At 36.0% G+C, this 19,450-nt stretch overlaps 1 protein-coding gene across 1 annotated transcript in view; it reads left to right on the top strand.

Moving 5' to 3' along the window:
- Window positions 1–19,450, top strand: part of ARHGAP15 (Rho GTPase activating protein 15) — a 622,919-nt gene that overhangs the window by 407,080 nt on the left and 196,389 nt on the right. The window contains exon 11 of the mRNA XM_036422005.2: window positions 14,852–14,929. Coding sequence (XP_036277898.1) covers window positions 14,852–14,929 — 78 coding nt within the window. The remainder of the gene's footprint in view (window positions 1–14,851; window positions 14,930–19,450) is intronic.

Genomic DNA, 19,450 nt, shown 5'->3' with positions numbered 1-19,450 from the left:
GCTTCAGGAAATCTGTTTTGTATTACCCTAGTGCTAGATGAGTTTAAATAAGGGAACAATTGGTATTGGAATTCCTTTTTTAAGTCAACAAGAAATGTTTTAAGTAATTAGAGTGTGTGCAATTCTTTCCTAGATGGTTAACAGCCCTCAAGTAGTCAAGAATGAAGCTGAGAAGATAGGTCTCTCTACATTAAAAAAAAAAAAAAATGTTTGCCTAATCTTTCCATTTATTGTGTGATAATAGAAATCAAGAAAGCTAACAATGCTAGCTGTGGGCTTTTATCTATACACTCCTCTTTGTACCAGCCCTAATATCATGAGTGACAAAAATACAAATTGTCCAGGGATAGTTAGAGATTCTAATTAGGGAAAATGATTATGTCTTTTCAGCTTGATTCCAGAGACCTTATATTTGTTTCTCCAAACCTGGGTGTGATTTGTCTAAAAATGGAATAATTGAATCATACCTAAATTTTGAGATTTCTACTGTGTCTCATGAAGATTTGGAATCTGATATTATGGGTTTTAAAGCATCTTTTGGATAAATTATAGATATAAAATAGAGCAATCAAGGACACAATATATTTATGATAATCCTCCAGTCTTTTACAAGTGAGCCTATGAAAACATAAAACCCTCTTAAAATTAAGAAATACAATCTTTGACATAATATTTCAGTAATAAAATAAATATTATTATTGTCATTTATTCTCATGTGTATATATATATATATACACATAAGCCTACATATATATATATTATAAAATGATTGGGAAATTAATGAAAAAAATAAATAAAACTAGAATCATTTTTATGATCCCACTATATATATGATCACTGTTAACAATGCAATACATTATATTACATATATATATATATATATATATATATATATATATATATATATAACATATTGCTTCACTGTTTAGGATATAATGTGAAATTTATACCATAATGGTGTTTACTTCTAAAGTTGACTTCAGAGCATATATACAAACCTAAGTGCATTGCCAAAATGTGTTGTATATAATAAAATATTTTTAAAAGTGGGTGCTATTGCCACTAGTACATGAATTTGCATGTGAGATTCACTTACAGTGCCTGGAACCAATGCTGGTACTATACTGTTAGCTCTGTAATGTGCATTCTTTGTTCTTTGCTGAATGTATCCCCAATGCCTAGCACACTTTTGCTAAATAGTAAGTATTTAATCAACATGTGTTCACTTGCACAAAGGACTGGAGTTCACCAACTCTAACTCTTTCCATCCAGAATTTTTCTGTCCTTCCACTTAACCACAGGTTAGCACAGGTCTGTGTGCCAAACAAGGAGGCTTATACAATCATCCGATCTTTCTGTTTAGCAGAAGCAATAACAATCTCCATGCGGTAGTCTCTCCTGCATTCTCTGAAGGAAAACAATCTTCTTTATGTTTCCTGAGGAAAGGAAATTCAGTGTCTTCAGTCTCATCCATGGTCCTGGTCAGGAGCATCTTCTTCTTGGTCTAGGAAGAGTCTAATGTCACCAGAACCTCTCAGTGGATTGGGAGGGCATAAAGAAGGTTAAAATAACTAAAAAGACTTGCTTGTGGTTAATATGCTCAAACAGGTTTGTAGGCTATTTTGCTTTTGTGTCTGGAATTCAGCTTACCTGGCCCACTTTGGAAGCAGCAGCCGGAAGGGGCTCTTTCTCACCTGAAGGCCTAGCAGAGCAAGCCACCAGCCCTCCAGAAAGTGTCTAGTCCAAGGGTCTGAATTAGAGGCACCTCCCCAGAGAAGATCAAAAGTTATGCTCCACCAACACAGAGACACTGAGAAATGGTTGAATGTGTTCTAAATTAAACTGCCCTGGTGGTGAGCAGAGATCTGCCAAAATCTTTCAATTAATCACTTTTACCTTCAGGGCAGAGTTAGGCCTGAGAGTATTTCAATAGGATTTTATTGGAACAGGGTTATTTCAGATATTAGACTATGTTGCACAAAGTAAAATTAATGTTATTTTTAAGTTGCTACTCTTGTTAAATAAAAGTTGGCAAGCATTCTTGGGGTCTGTAATGTGTGTGTGTGTGTGTGTGTGTGTGTGTGTGTGTGTGTGTGTGTGTGTGTGTGTGTGGCTTTCTCCAGGGCCATAAGCCTCACTGATTTGAAAAGTTAACAGCCATGAATTAGTTGGTAAATATATTCATATAATTATTTTCATTAATACTATGTCATAAATAGTAGAAGAAACGCTTTGTGTAATTCTCTGCAATACAATTGAGATATTTTTTCCTACATCTTCAGCAGTAAGTTAATTAGAATCACCTGCATTTCCTTGGGTGGACACCAAATGGATTGCAAACAAAAACAGATTAAAATAGCTGCTGGAGCTCATGGCATACAGATGACAAGATGCACAAAAAGGACAGTGAGGCACTGAAAATGTTCGCTTTTCAAACAATTCAGAGGAAATCTAGCTCTTGCAACTTCTCTGTAAAAGCTGCTTGTAAGTGTTTTGCTGAAAGGCTAGAATAGCTTTGTTTCTGATCCCTTGATGAGTGAGAGAAATGTTTAAGAAAGATCACTTTACAGAGAGATTCGGGCTGAAATGCGATGACTGTGATTCAAGCCAAGCCAAAAATTACAGTTCAGAATGAAAGGGGAGGTACGTGGTTTGGGAATCCATTTTCCCACATTCCTGAATCTCAATCATCCCAGCCAATGTTTAAAAAAAAAAAAAAAAAAGTCCAATGGAAAACAATGAGGTCACTTTGTTTAGATATTTTTTAAAATAGGTGTGGAGGGATTGGGAAGAATGAGAGCAAATATATGAATCTTAAATCAATGTCTATGTCATGTATGATGGGATCAAAGGCTCACATTTGTGTAACTATTAGGACTTCATCACAAAAGGAGCCATTTTTTCAGTGCTTGCTACTTGTTTGTGTATGCAAGCCTTTTCTTTCATGTCTTTCACTTATGAGTTTGTTGCTAAAATTTTAAAAGAAAAAATGTGTACCTGGGCATAGTCCACAGATTACTCCTTCCCAGGTTCCAAGCTTTCCTTAGGAATGGCATAATCAAATTATGCTCACATGTTTGCTTAAAAACTACCAGATGATAATGGCTGAGAAATTCCACTATTTATTCTTCCTCCTCATATTTATTTTAAAGAAACACTCTGAGCAAGTCACACGACCAAAAGAGTGATTTATTTACATCAGCATAATCACAGCATAACAACAATGAAACTCACACATCAAAGACTGTCAGAGAATGATATGAGATGAACCAAAGACAACCTCCAACTTCAATATCTTCCAGACACATGAAGTTTTCCTTAAGACAAGAACTCTCACTTAGTAATCACAATCATTGGTCAATATTGGTTTTCAAGACTAAGATTTTTTTTAAAAGAAGAAACATGTAAGAGAATTTATCAAAGACTATTTCCAAATATGTTGGTTCCCATGTTCCAGAAATAATTTCAGTTGATTATCATTAGTCTTATCAAATCAAGGGTATTAGGTGTCCTCGTGAAGTATCACAGACAATCTGAAAATCTTTCTGAGGTGCTTTTTTTACTTTGCAATATTTCCTAAGCCTGGTATAATTATATGAATATTTGTCTACCATCCTACAGGCTTTCTCCTGTTAGGCCTCAAATTCCTAGTTGAATTTAGACAAATATGTAAAAATTAATAAATGGGAAATGAGGAACCACAATATGGGATAACATCCTTAGAGTCTCATTTCATTTTACCCAGGCACTAAGCAGCATATACAAATGGCTCCCATTTATATCACACTAACCATGCTGTAGCTTGTTTTTCTTTTGTCTTTTTCCTTAGTTGCCTATCATTTAGTAATCCCTAAGTTAGAAGACAGGATTTTAAAGGCAAGTGGTCCAGTAATAAGTCTGAGTGGCATACAAGTAGAATTAAATTCATGGAAGTTATATATGAAAATAAGCCTGACACACAAAAGAATCATAGCAAATGGAAACAAGGATTTGGAGCTCAGCAATGATTTGAATTTTCACAGGACTTTTTATACACTACTCTCCATGTTTCTGGACCCTAATGGTATGGATAAGTATCTATATACTTTAAATTTGTGAAATATTAAGGCAAGAACTAAGTATAACTATAAGGAGGAATTTTTTTTTTAAATGAGGAATGACTGTGCATATTGAGGACAGATGGTTTTTATGTTCCTGGTAACATTTAAAGAATCCAGTGTGATGTGCCTCTACTCATTAAAGTGGCCAATATCCCACTTGGAAAGAATTGGAGATATGGGAAACTAATGCAATAAATGGTTTTCCAAAATGTTTCCCACAATATAACTCTACACAAGAATATTTAATAATAGTTAAAATAGTTCAAAACAATATAGCCAGCCTTTTCCCCTATACACAATGCCCAACTACTATTGTCATAGATATTTTCAAGGCATGAGTGGTACAAAACAGAATCACTAAGACTATAACCAGTATTATACTTAACACTCAGGGTATTTTGTCCTTTCTGCTTCCAATTTTAAGTTTGTCTCCTCAGGCTCCCAAAAAGGACAAGGCTGATTGAAAGGCCAGGAACTGGCAGGATAGAAAATATGAGATAGACAAATAAATGATAGATATAGATAGATAGATAGATAGATAGATAGATAGATAGATGATAATTTTTATCCTCATTTGAGGCTATTTTTCCATTGATTTTTTTAGAGTGTAAGGGAAGGAGGGAGAGTGGGAGAAAGAGAGAGAGAGAGAGAGAGAGAGAGAGAGAGAGAGAGAGAGAGAGAGAGAGAGAAACATCGATGTGGGAAAGATATATTGATTGGCTATCTCCTGCAGATGCTCTGACCAGGTACATGCCTTTGATCAGGAATTTAACCAGAGAACCTTCTGCCTGTGGGTCAAGACTCTAACCACTGAGAAAAACTGACCATGACTAGACAAAATATTTAACTGGAAGTCTTATCAATTGTATTTTCTAGTATAACAGCTTAAACCATTTGGTGGAGGGGGTTTGATAATGTTCTTAACTACCCAATTTTTCAATGAAAAGTCCTTGAAAAAAACCAACATCCTTCCTTCTGATTCAAGATTATCTGTTTGATACTTATATATTTATATTTTAATTCTCATCTGAGGACATATTTTTTATTGGTCTTAGAGAGAAAGGAAGGGGGAAAGAGAGAAATATTGATATGAAAGAAATATCCATCTGTTATCTCCCATACTCACCCCGATTGGGCATTGAACCTGCAACTTAGGCATATGCCCTGACCTGGAATCAAATTTGCATTCTTTGTGCTCTTTCTATTTTAGGATACTTAAATAAGTCTGGACTTTGCCCCTATCTAAAACACTGGCTATACAAAAATATAAAATAATGGTTTGTTTATTGGCATCACAGATTCTAAGCAGTTTTCTCAGAAATAAAATTTAAAAAACACCCTTCTTTTAGTTACCACTTTTCAGTCTAGCATTTTAAAGAAAACTTTTAGAAACAAACACTTGTCACTTCCTTACTTTATGAGGATTTTTTTTTCTTTTCTGTATGAATCTATGATAAAATATTTAGAAAAATATCTAGTTGATGAAAAATATTTAATTCATGAATGAGTAATCATAAAATTACATGTTACCCAAATCAAACAAACTAGTGAAAAGAGTGAAGAAAATTAAAGATAAGTATCATTATGATATCATTTTTAAAAGAAAAATGTGTTGCCACAATTATCTCTATGAAACAATTTATAGCAGAGACACAAGAATCGTAGGACAAATTATCAAGTTGAGATGAAAACTCTAAAGAAAAAGCAATTGAAACAAGTGGAAAGAAAAATATATCAATCTCGGTAATAAAGGGAATATTGGAAAAAGCATAAATTACAATAGGAACTTCTGTAAACACAGAAAGGGATGGGAATGAGAAAATGAGGGGTATACTTATCCTTTACCCTGAATTAACATTCTCCCAACATTAGAATTGGAGACACATAATTAGTATTTTAATATTCATAATTTAATCACAGGTCATTTATGTCCCAGGGGCCAACAAATAAAACTATTACATAGCAGTATCTTTACAACCCAACAAAACATTTGTGTTTAGCATTAAAAAGTATACATTAATGGCAAATAATACAGGCCTGAACTTAGACTGAGAAAAAATGTCTGATTTTCCTTATTCAAAAATAAATAAATAAATAAATAAATAAATAAATAAATAAATAAAAATTCAGTGAAATAATAGAAAAGATGTGCTGGGAAAAAAAAAATACAATAATGGTGCTGAAAACAGAAAAGGTGCCATCAGCAGACCAGAAATAGAAATTCCAGAAAGACAGAAAGCAGATGGGATCAAACAAGTGAAGAAATTAAAGCAGAAGAAACACCATTCCCAGACAACGTAATTAGTCACAGTTCTTTCCGGGATGTCCTAGAGAATATCAAAATTTGGAGTTAACAAATAAAAAAGAGCAGACATTGGCAAGTGGATGATAAAAAAGGTAATTTACTAAATATTGGCTCTAACATCTGGGAGAGCTGGGTGCTTCTCTATTTATCCTGCACCAAGGAAGCACCTGCAGCAGCGGCTGGAGCCTGAGAGCGAGTTTCACAAAGACAGAGGAGAGGATGGGTGCTGGCATTTGACGAGGAAGGTGGTAGAGAATGAGGCATCTCAGGTCCCCTAGGACAGACCCTGTGTAAGAGAGCTTTGCCTTGAAGCAAAATAGTTAAAGTATTCCATATCCCAACTAATATCCTCCTTACTTTGGTAACTGAAGAATCTCTAGACTACTGACTACTCAACACCTTTCATTCTATAGGAGCCTTTCATTCAGCCTATCCATTTAATATTGAAGCCAGTTAAGGGGTGCGAGAGAAGAGAGATGTGTTCAAAGGCATGATTATTATTTATCCTAATTAATTTTCAATCATATGTGTAACTTGATATTTGAACAATAGTCATTCTAAGGAAGTTCTAGATGTAGAGAAAAGAGACACAATAGAGGGAAGGATAAGAAAATGTTTTCTGCCCGAGCCAGTTTGTTTGAGTGAATAGAGCATTGGCATGTGGACTGAAGGGCCCTGGGTTCAATTCCAGCCCAGGGCACATGCCTGAGTTGTGGACTTCATCCCCAGTGTGGGGCATGTAAGAGGAAACCCATCAAATGATTCTCTCTCATCATTGATATTTCTATATCTCTCTCCCTCTTCCTTCTTCTCTGAAATCAATAAACGTGTGTGTGTGTGTGTGTGTGTGTGTGTGTGTGTGTGTGTGTGTGTTTTAGAGGCCCAGTGAATGAAATTTGTGTACAGGGAGGGGGAGGGGGTCCCCTCAGCCCAGCCTGCACCCTCTCACAATCCTGGACCATTGGCTCCTAATAGTTCACCTGCTTGATGGCCTAATCAGCCCTAAATCCCCCCCCCCGCCGCTGCCAGCCTAGTTACTCCTAACCCCCCACCACACTGGCCTGGTCACCCCTTACTGCACCCTCCTGCCAACCTGGTCCTACCCAAACTGCCCTTCTTTGCCAACCTGATCACCCCTAACTGGCCCACCCCCCTGCTGGCCTGGTCACCCTTAACTGCCCCCCCACTGTCCTGGCTGCCTCTTGCTGCCCCCCCAAGCCTAGTTTCTCCCAACTGCCCCCCTCTGCCAGCCTGGTTACCCCTAACTTCCCCCCTGCCCCTGCCAGCATGGTCGCCCTCAATTGTCCCCCCATTCTGGCCTGGTTGCACCTCACACCCCCACCCCCACTGGCCTAGTTGCTTCACACTGCCTGCTGCTTAGTCATTTGTTCATCCCTCACTAACACCCCTGTCAGCCTGGTCACCCCAGGCAGCCAGACGTTCAGTTATTTGGTTGTCCCTCACTAAACCCCCTGCTGGCCTGATCACCCCACCCAGCCTGCTGTTCAGTCCTTTGGTTGTCCCTCACTAATCTCCCTGCTGGCCTGGTCTTAGGCAGCCATCTTTGTGAGGGTGTGATGGCCAATTTGCATATTACCTCCTTATTATATAGGATATAATGTTTTCTCATTGAAAGAGGCAAGATGTGGTATGTCTGAGTGAAATTTTACTTCCAAAAGTTTAAAGAGAAAATATTTTTATTTTTTTAATCCTGTGAGGCAAAGCAATTTACCTACAAACCATCAAGAATCAATTTGATATCACACCTAATAATAGCAGTGCTAAAAGATGATGAACATTATTTTTCAAAATTAGCAAAGTAAAAGATTATGAAACTCAAATATTCAAATCAGCATTTAATTATGAAGCAATAGAAAACAGTCATTCAGATGGAAGAGTAAGAAAAACTTACTAATTATATAATTTTATGAAAAAAGAACACAAAAGTAAATTCAAGAAAGAGTAACAGTGGAATATAAAGAACAGTAGTTGACTTTGAGCTAGAGCCTCACTGTCCAATATGGTAGTCATAAGCCACATGTGGTTATTATTTAAAATTAGGTAAAAGAAAAATTTAGTTACTCAGTTCCATTAACCACATTTCAAGTGCTCAGCAGCCAGCCATATGTGGCCAATGACTACTGGCTTGGATAGTTAATATATAGAAAATATTTATCATCACAGAAAGTCCTATTGGATAGCACTTAAACTGAAAATATAAGAATCCTAGAGAGGGTGAAGAAGAGGACATATTAGACCTTGACTTTTGGAAGACCTCTGTGAAACAAAAATTTAATGTTGAATTCAATCTCCTTTTAAAAAAATAGTGACTCATATTAATCCATAGGTAAGTCATAAAATATTTTTAAAGGATAAGGCAAAATATTCTAAATTTGAGATTACAAGTAACAGTAACAGAGAAGAAAATTGGAAGTGATGAAGAAGAGGACAAGGGGAAGGAAGAGTAAATGTACCAAGTTCTTTATTTTTTAATATCAACAGGTAATTTGATATATTAAAAATTAGAAATAGACAAATGTAACTAATAATACAAAGAGAAAGATGGTATATAAATAAGGGGTAGTAACTATCACTAAACTCTTTTCTGATAGGGAGTCAATAAATACCATTCAAAATTAATAAATTAATAAGGAGAAATTTGACATTAACATAAAATCAGTAACAACTAAAGGAACTAAAGCAGAACTGTTAATAAAGACAACAGATTAGCACATGTGTCAAACACAAGGCCCGCGGGCCAAATCCGTCCCGCCTGGTCTTGCAATGTGGCCCGCACCGCGCTGTCATCACTGCACTCCGCTGCGTTTCCATCACAATGACAGTTTATGACTGTTCAGTAAACCATTCGGCCCGCGATTTAGGCTGGATTTTAGATTTTGGCCCCTTCTCTGATTGAGTTCGACACCCCTAGATTAGAGTAAGTACTTAATTTTCATTGTATAGTCTTTTGTGTGGTTTAATTTTTCACTTTTAAGAAGAAAGTACATTGCCTTAATGGTAAAAATAATCTACTTAAAATATTTTTATTATAAAGTCATAGGTTTTATACAGAATAAAATTAATCTTGTGTGAAAATCAGAATTGTGAAGTATTTCTGAAGGTAATCATTCTTGAAGGCTAGGTATCTCACAAGAAATTAGTAATAGTTAAGTAAAGTCAGCAATAGGTGCAGCATAGGTATCAGCCATCGACACAGAATAGAAATGAGATTTAGAAAGAGATTCAAATGGTATGCTGTACTCTCGGTCATTGAACTAAAAGTGTGTGAACAGTTAAGTTAGCCATAAAAAATTGGAAGCACTCATTTAGAGAAGGAAATTCGTGTCATTCAGAATGGTACAAAATCTCCTCTCATGCTGAGCTCTAAATCCAAGTAGGACCTTCAGAAAGACTGGAAAGAAATGTGCAGCAGTCTTTGGGGGCAGTCTGGGTGTTCCAGCACTCACTAGTTCTTGCCAGAGGGAAAAGAGAAGACCAAAGTATTGCGAGAATGACTGTTCTTGCGGTAGCCCTGGCCTCCTGGGAATTGGGAAGTGCCATAAATCTCAAGAGTGGGACTGTTTGTGCAAATTTCCCAGCCCACATTTCAGACTCCACAGGTTCAGATGCATTTTTTTAAATGTTCCAGAAAAACAAGCAGACTTTGGGACACGCCTCTCAACCAGACTCAAACTCCACATCTTGGTGATTTATCCATCCTTCAAACGACCAAGAATGCTACCCATTTTTAACAGGTTCATCTGCATTGTTAAAAACTGCCCTTATTTTGGCGGATAAGCCAGTCAACTCTGGAAACAGCGATGGTCTCTTAGATTTCTTTTTGGAAAGTGTCTTAAATTTATGGTGGGAATTACCCATGACAGCTGCATTCTTTCCATTGGGTTTAGACCACCATTTGGTCTAATCATTCCTAATTGTGTGTCTATTGTAGTCCACGCTTCTTCAAAAGTAAAAGAGCAGCGAAAAGACTTTTGAAAATCCACTAAAGCAATACCTGGTGATTCCTGTCAATGGTAAACACTATTTTGAAACTTAAGAAGGTCAGCTGATGATGAACAAAATCCACATTTGGGTTTCTTCACATGTGGATTTCTTCAGAGATTCTTCACCTCTGCCGTTAGTGCTAGCCTGATTTTTTAAAATATAAAATGACTTAGTTTCATCGTGTTCCCAAAATATTTTTAGCATAACAAGGCAAAATTCCTGTCAGCATTCACAGTCATGGTATTTTCTTGAAAGAAGTACCTCTCAAAGTAATTTTCCTCCAAACACCACCAAAGTAAAACATGGATACTTTAAAGACGTTGCTCATTTAAAAATCGTAAGAGGTCTAATTATATTTCCAAAATAAGTAGTTTCCAATCCAGCAAGGATAATGTGGTCATGAAAAGGATGTCCAAATCCACCAATTTACATTGGTTTGGTTTGGCATAACTTTTAAAGTTCTTGGAGCAAAAAAGAGGATGGCACGTGAGTCATTGCAATTTGGGGAATATTCCCAGGATTTTAGGTTTGCCATTCTGTGAACCTTTCAGGGGAAAGCTAATCAACTTCAAGACCTCCCCTATATAATTTATAACTGCTAAAATGCACTGATATGTTCCAGATTATTTTGCAAAATGTAATACACTCCTTTTTAATATGTACTTTGTCATTTTCACTCTATTTATGTAATGTAAAAAGTATGATAGCAGGGGAGCATGAGCCATTTAAAGCAGGAGCTACTAATGTCAGAGACTGTTATCCTTCACAAGATAAATAGTATGAATATCTCTGAGTCTGAAGGGCTTGGAAGTTGTGTCAAGTTAGACTTAAATTGCATCCAATATGGTTTGCTTTACTCCCTTTTACTTTCTGGTTTTTATGTAAGCCACAAAGCACTTTCTCTGCTGTGACTTAGTTCTATGACCACAGTGGTGGCACTGGTCTGAGTTACCCTCCCTGTCGTCATTCCCTGCCCTTCTCCGTTTTATCCCCCCAAAATTGAGTTATTAATTTAGTATGAAGCTGCTTTGTTTAAACAGTATAATGCTTTTCAATTGCTCATACATAATATATCTAACATACTGCTCTTTCAAATGTTTTTGATTACTGAACTTAAAAACAAAAACTAAAAAAAAAAAAAAAAAAACCTAAAAAAAAAACTTCCACTGAAATTTATGGTAAACCAAGGGGGTACTTCTTATGTAAATTTATACTGAGGAATTTCAGTAATTGAAATTTAGTTTATAACTTTTGATAACATATGCATATGCATTTCAATAATATAAAACAATATTAGAAAAGGAAAAGTCCTAGCTTCAGAATACAAATGCACTTTATTTTGTATCTCCTATGAAGGAAGATGAATGTTAAAGTGAGATTTAAGAAGGGTCCTCCTTACAATAAGAATATGTGGGAATTCAAGTAATTGTATTTACTATTAACCTCTGCTAAGGGTCCAACTAATTAAGAAAACAAACATTAAATACATATAAAAATATGTATAGTAATTTTTCTCATTTTTTTGTAGATTTGACATCTCATCTTTAAGTATTATTTTAAGTAGGGCTAATTTGACTAATTCTTTAGAAAACAATTTTTATTTGGAGAATGTAGATCTATATATTTCATTGATGTTTTTATTTTCTAAAATATTCTGTTACTCAAATTCCTTCTGAGTAACATAATTCATGGAAAAAACACAGGACCACTTTCTTTTGGCCAAACATGGTTTGTATTGGCAAGCCAGATGACAGTGTTCACTACTTGTGGTTCTGAATGGCTCTTGACTACTTCCAAATTCAAAACCATTACCAAAGTCGCTGAACTTGCCATCATGGCCATTTTTCTATCGACAATATGGAGCCTGTAAAGGTGACTTAAGGGAATTCCAAAATACTTTCCTTAACAACTACATGTTCAGAAAAATCAAGCATACTCCCAATGGGGAAAACTTTGAAAGCACACACTTACTTGAATGCTAGGTTTAATATTTTTAAAATATATTACATTACTTAGAATTTATATTTAAAACTAAGTACCAAATCCCACCAAAGCAAGAAAGCAAGAAAGAAATTGTTAATAAATTATAAAGTTCTGAGTCATTGTGCAAAAATTGAATACCAGCATGGTTCTATACCAAGATTAGGAATCAAATATTAAAAAAATAATAATTAAGATAATTGTCACATTTAAGTTGTCAAGTGTACAGTATACTTAAAAGCAAACATACTGGAGTACTTTTGATTAATGGAGCTATTCTGTTCATCAGGAAAGAAGAATGTATTGGTTTTTCTTATTAATATGTCTTAAACACTTTCAATACACACAAGTAGGTGTCCAAACTTATTCTAATTCCTCACATATTCATAGTTCTCAGAAAAGGACAGACTTGGTAACTTATTATTAGATTATTCTAGAACTGCAAAGATCACACCAATTAGCCCAGCTGGTGTTGCTCAGTGTTTAAGCATAGACCTATGAAGGAGGTCATGGTTTGATTCCCAGTCAGGGCACATGTGCAGGTTGTGGCTCAATCTCCAGTGTGGGACATGCAGAAGACAGCCAATCAATGATTGTCTCTTATCCTTGATGTTTCTATCTCTCTCCCTCTCTCTTTCTTGTTGAAACCAATAGCAATATACATATTTTAAATCACACCAACTAATACATTTGCTACTAACTATTCAATTTTAATGACGTTATCCCAAGTTATTCCATTCTTTGCTACGTGGAAGGGTAAGAACCATTGTGAGGATGATTAGGTGGGGCAGAAGAACATTTGAGATGGTGAACATATTTTGTGTGATACTATCATGGTGGATACATGTCATTATGCATCTGTTTAAAATTATAGAATATACAGCAAGATTGAATCCTAATGTAAACAGGGGACTTTGAATGATTATGATGTATCAATGTAGGCTCACCAGTTTTAATAAGTGTGCTACTCTGGCGGAAGGATGTTGAAATGGGAGAGACTATGCTTGTGTGGGGGCAGAGGAAATCTCTGTACTTCCCTGTTGATTTTGCTATAAATCTAAAACTGCCCTAAAAAGGTAAAGTCTTATAAAAATAACGAGTGATTCAAAAGTAATAATACTAACTAAAATAAAAATAAAGAACATTTTTGTTTTGAATTATGCTGTTACTACCAGTATTACATGTCATGTGATTCTACCCTAACCCACTGATGAAATACTTTGTACAATGACAGACACTTCCTACAGTAAATGTAAAAAAAAAAAAAAAAAAAAAAAAAAAAAAAAAGCCATGTTAAATTAATAAAGAAGCTCATTTTATGTCAGCTAAGCTTTACAGAGCCTTGATTCTGCTACACTATCACAATAACTTCCACCAATGTTTTTAATACTTAGGATAGCAAATTACAATGTTCAGCCATGGTGCTGTACCACCTAGAGAAACTGCTGAGTCCATGACCTCTGCATTGCTGGCATTCTCACCCAGGCCTCTCCAAGAGCACAGACACATCAGATAATATATACTCTTGGCATTAAAATTGTATTATCAACATTTTTAGGGATGATGAGAGTGTTTGAATGTGTTTCTCTTTTAATTTTCCTGTTTCTTCATCATTTTGATGACCTAGTGTTAGAAATCACTAGCAGTTGTAACAGATGTGTGGGAAACAAGTGGTTGGTCATCTAAAGCCAATGCCAGCATACCTTATTTTGAATTATAGATGGGACCAGTGTTAAAATAATCTGGAACAAATTTTGCCATTTTGTCAAGGATTCATTTTATTTTATTTTTCTCCCATAACAGAGCACCCCTTACCTGTAATGCACTAGAAATGTCAAAGTAATTATACATCTGGAATAAAAATTGTATACTGCAGTTTGAAATAACCAGGTCAATATATGTCATGCTGTTGTGGCACTGGAAAATGAGAATGGACTAGAACAGGATAGGATAGGACAGGACAGGGTAGGCTAGGATAGGACGGGATGGGATAGAAACTGGAGGGAGGGGATAAGAGAAAAAGGGAGATAAGAGGAGGAAAGGAGAGAGGGAGGAAGGAAGGAAGGAAAAACCTAAGACTTTACAAATGGCTTGGGTTATTCTGTCTTTCCAACAAGGGGCAATAATACATGAATGTTCTTATTCCCTGCCCTCCCCCTCAATTTTATGCCTATGCCTATATTTTCCTTAGGAATGAATCTGAACTATACTGTGAAATCCCATGCTACCTACTGCTCTTTTATGCTTCAACTAGATTCAAGTTTGTTGACCATTAACTGTCACTGAAGTTCATGATTAGTCTTTTGGGATTAAAATACTGAAGATTGCTTGGTTTAGGACATAGAAATATGTTTGTGAGGAAGGTATTTGATTTACATCTGTCTTCCCATATTTATTATGTTTTCTTTTGCCATCTCAGTTTCTATATCAGCAAATATAAAGCATGCATTTTTATTTTCAGGTCTAGATGTTGATGGAATATATCGAGTTAGTGGCAATCTGGCAACAATACAGAAACTAAGATTTATCGTCAACCAAGGTAAGTGATTTCTTCACTTCAGAGATTTTTTTTAGTAGTTTCATCTCTACCAATATTTCTAATTCTATGCTGTAGGCATTGATAATGTATAATAATAGATAAAAGTTTGAAGAGAGAAAAAGAAAGTTAAAAATGTAAACAAGTATTACCAGAAGCAAAAGGTACTTTACATGACACTAAATAGAATAGAGGGACCAAATAATAGTTTATGTAAAAGAAATAATGACAGGAATATGGCAAACTAAAAATGGAGTGGAGGCCTGGCTGGTGTGGCTCAGTGGTTGAACATTAACTTATGACCCAGGTTATGGTTTGATTCCTAGTCAGGACACATGCCCTGGTTTCAGGCTTGATCCCCAGTAGAGGGCATGTAGGAAGCATCCAATCAATGATTCTCTGTCATTATCAATGTTTCTCTCTCTTCCTCTATGAAATCAATAAAAATATATAGGTATTTTAAAAATAATGGAGAAGAGAATAATGAAAGAATAAAAACAAGAAAAATAACCTAACTTCTAAAAGTATTACTGGGATACAACAGACACTTGATATATGTTGATAAATAAATGAGTAACTGAATGATAGAAAACATAAGAGCCAAAATCATAGATGTTAGAAAAAATATATATCAATGAGTAAATGGTTTAAACATTAGGAAATGCATATACACCTAAAGAATTACAAGTGAAAGCAATAATGTGATATCATTACAAATCTTCCTACATAGTAAATTATTCCTTAGTTTTCAAGGCCAACTTAGAAATAATTTCTTCCTGGGTCCATATTTCACTGGACAGTTGAATTTACTATAGTACATACTCATGTAACTTCTAAAATTTCATGTCCTACAATACCCAGAGATATAATGCCATCTTTTGGAGAGAGTGTTATAAAATGTACACAGTGATTATGTTTTGCAAGCACTAAAATATGAAAGTTTGGATTAAAAAAATAGGATATTGGTTGAAACATCTGCTCCTTACACAAATCTCAATACACCTAATAGGTAAGACCAGACTCACCCTTGAATCTTCCTCTATTAACCAGTTAGCCAAGGATCTCCATAGAGGAAATTCTTAATTAACGTTTATTGAATTACATGTGTGTGCTGCACATAGAAATTGTATTACTGAGAATCATTAACTCTCTAGCAGTTCAACTCGGGTTGAATCACCCTTTTAAGCATTGACAGCAGTACTTTTAACCAGTGGCCACATGACTCATTTCTGAGAATCTTCTTAGAAGATTGCTTACTCACTAATGCACACCTTTGCCTTTCACAATTACTCTTCTTCTTGGGGGGAAAAATAGAACTAGGTTTTACCTCAGTTGCTCATATTGTCCCCATTAGACTGACCCAAGCACCCCCTCTGTAGGTAAAAATTAGATAAAATAGCCCCGGCCTTATTTTCATTCATGTTTATAACCAGCTAAAATTGCTTTTGCAATATATTTCATACTGAAACCATATCCTGATTGGAATTCTAGACAGCTGGGCAACACATTTCTTCTACAAAGAAGAAATCTCAAAACAGAAGCCATGGTAGAAACAAACACTAGTTGCATTTCCTGCCTTAAAAAAAATTATGCTCAGCAGTTTGAAAAGGCAAGAAAAAAAATCTGCAGTGAACATACAAAATCTGTCCATCTTGTCTTTTGCAATCCAAACTTCAGCATCCTTTGAGGCTGTGTAACTGCTCATGTTTCCATAAGAGTTGACAACGTAAAGCTGGACAGAGGCCTGGGTTGGTATCTGGTAGCACAGAATTGTCAGTAAACTGTCTTCCTGGTTTATAGCACTGTCAGAATGCAACACGCTCAACACAAATTATTTTACATTAGGACCTTTGATACGGTGGTTGTATCCAAGTTGTGTTGTGGAGTTTTTTTGAATTAGATGATAAAAGAAATGTATATACCAGCCTCTCTCAAGTTTTGCCAATCAGATTATCCTTTGAATGAAATTTTTGGAGTGGACCCACGACTTTGGTACAAACAGCATACCTTCCCCTCCATCTGCATGCAACCTGGACTCTGACAGCAGAGCTGACTTAGAAGAGAATCTGTGCTGGGATTCAAAGAGGTGGATGCGTACATCACAGTCTTCTGTGTGTGTGTGTGTGTGTGTGTGTGTGTGTGTGTGTGTGTGCGCGCGCGCGCGCACACACACACAATGAAATGAAGTGGCAATGTGGTGATCATTCCATAAAAAGCATAAAGCGATATGTGAATGCAATGCATTCTTTTCTGTATTCAGAGATGGAACATGAATAATTTTGGCATGTTCTCTTTGTTTTAACACCTTTCATCTCTTCTCTGTCCATATTCCACAATGTTTCTTTTTTAGAAGGTCTAAATATACATGTTTAAAATGAACAGGCCTTACCCACCATTAGGCCAGAAAAATGAAAACTGATTTGGGGGATTTTCAAGAAGAGTTCAGTTGCAACTTTTGTATTTCTCTAACTTTCTTGAATGCTATAATCATCAGCAATTCTAAATTCACCAGTTGAATGATTCAATTTGTTTTGGTTTTCTGTTTGACTCACTAAATCGGTAGGAATTGTACACCCTTATTATACTTCCAGATCAGATGGCATACAAGTTATTGTAAATTCAAAGTGATCACTTTTGAAAAGCAGTTCCTAATTATAACTGATAATAATAATAGTTATTATTATAAAAGTAGCTAACATTTTTCATAATTTATTGGGTGGCAGGCACTGTACCAAGTGCTTTATGTATACAATTTAATTGAATCCTTTCTACCATCCCATAGAATAGGTACTATGATTGTTCCCATTTTAAAGATGCGGAAACTGAGGTTCAGGGATGTTAGATGATATCCTAAGGCCATACAACAAGTGAGGGAGCCAGGACCCAGGTCTCTGGTTCAGAGCCTATGTGAAGATCAGCATTTTTCCTTCCTTAGCTATTAGTTACTGCCTTACTAGGGTACAAGTAAAGATCAGCCTTTCTGTGCTACACACATCTATAAGTGACTTTCTGTTTACACCTGCTTTCTGGCTTATAAGTGACAAGTGCTGACATAGGAGTTTAGCTAAAACTGTTCACGAGAGATGCCTAGGAAAAATCAAGCATTGTTGTTAGGATAGGAATAAGCCTGACACTGCTGTTCTCTGAGGGGCTTTAAAAAGCCACCTACCTTTGGACCAAGAAGCTGCTTTAACACAATATTCTGTTGCAGCCTTCAGGAAAGGCATCAGGATTCTCAATTTACGGGGCTGTCGGTGCATTAGCGAGCAGTGCTCTGCCCTGTTTGGTGTATTGGTGACAGCCGTCAGTAACATTCTGCTGATGCAACTTTCTCGCTCTATGAGGGCATCCCCATAGAACGCTTATCCAGGACCTTAGATGTCAGCTTGTCATCAGCCTGAGACACTGAGTTGATTTTTCAGAATGAACTGTGACCCGATGGTTTTCTTCCCTGAGGGTCCAAGGACAGGCTTCAGTGTGAAGGATGTTGCGTGACTGCCCTGTGAACTTCCGTCAGTGGGTCTTGGAAATCCCACCCGGCTGCATTTCCCTCCTCCGCACATCAACACTCTGGTTCCAGCTGCACATCTAGGCTTTTTGCTCCGACTCTAAATTCAGTTCGGACTCTCAGTGGTATTTCTTAGACATCCTCTTTACCTTCTAAAACGGGGAGAAGGTAAACCAGCATCCTTTTCAGAAAACATCAGCTATGAAGCTTCTCAGGCCCATGATCCAATGGGAGAACCATGAGGCAGGCATAAAGAGCAGAACCAGAATTTTCTAGATGGGTGGTGCCTTGTAAACAGTAACAAATATTCCCTCTATTTCTCAGATGGAGAGAAATTGCTTCTTATCAGGATTGTAGACATGTTTTCCATATATATATATTTTTTTAAGTGGGGAGGGTAAGATTCTAGGAACACTCTCCTCTGCTTTTCACACAAGGAGGAACAAAACATCTAAATGTCATAGATCTGTCTACATGGCCAAGAATCTTAATTGGGTGTGTGTGTGTGGAGGAGGGGGGTGTATGTGTGTATGTGCATATGATTGTGTGTGTTTTCAATGGAAGAGTTTTTTCCCCTATTAATTTTCAGTCTTGCACTTTGCATATTTTTAATTCACCCAGATCTTATTGGCATACTAATCCACATTAAATATTGGCTTAAAGAGATGAATTTGCTTATTTTGGGCATGCTAAGAATAAGTTGCATTGAAAATAAACTATTATAGAAACAACTTTTTATTATCAACTATATCTAAACTACTTTTATTTAGATTTATACCACAAAGCAAAGCATTAACTTTTGTGGCTATCCCTATGCTTTTCATATTATTGAAAATTGAATAAAGAGGAAAGAAAGAATGTAAACAATAGGCAGTTTCATCATGAAATAAGTGAGTGGATGAAACAGAAAAAGATTTGGGAAAGGATTTCAAAACTTCTAGTTCTGTTCTCATAAAATAGCACTCATATCAAGTCCAGTCATTTTTCCATTAAGTGTGTTCATGTATCCCTCTTAT

Source organism: Pipistrellus kuhlii, unplaced genomic scaffold, assembly GCF_014108245.1.
Source record: "Pipistrellus kuhlii isolate mPipKuh1 unplaced genomic scaffold, mPipKuh1.p scaffold_m20_p_7, whole genome shotgun sequence".
Lineage (NCBI taxonomy): Eukaryota > Metazoa > Chordata > Mammalia > Chiroptera > Vespertilionidae > Pipistrellus > Pipistrellus kuhlii.
The sequence above is the reverse complement of the archived record's forward strand: the minus strand, read 5'-3'. Positions and strand labels throughout refer to the sequence as shown.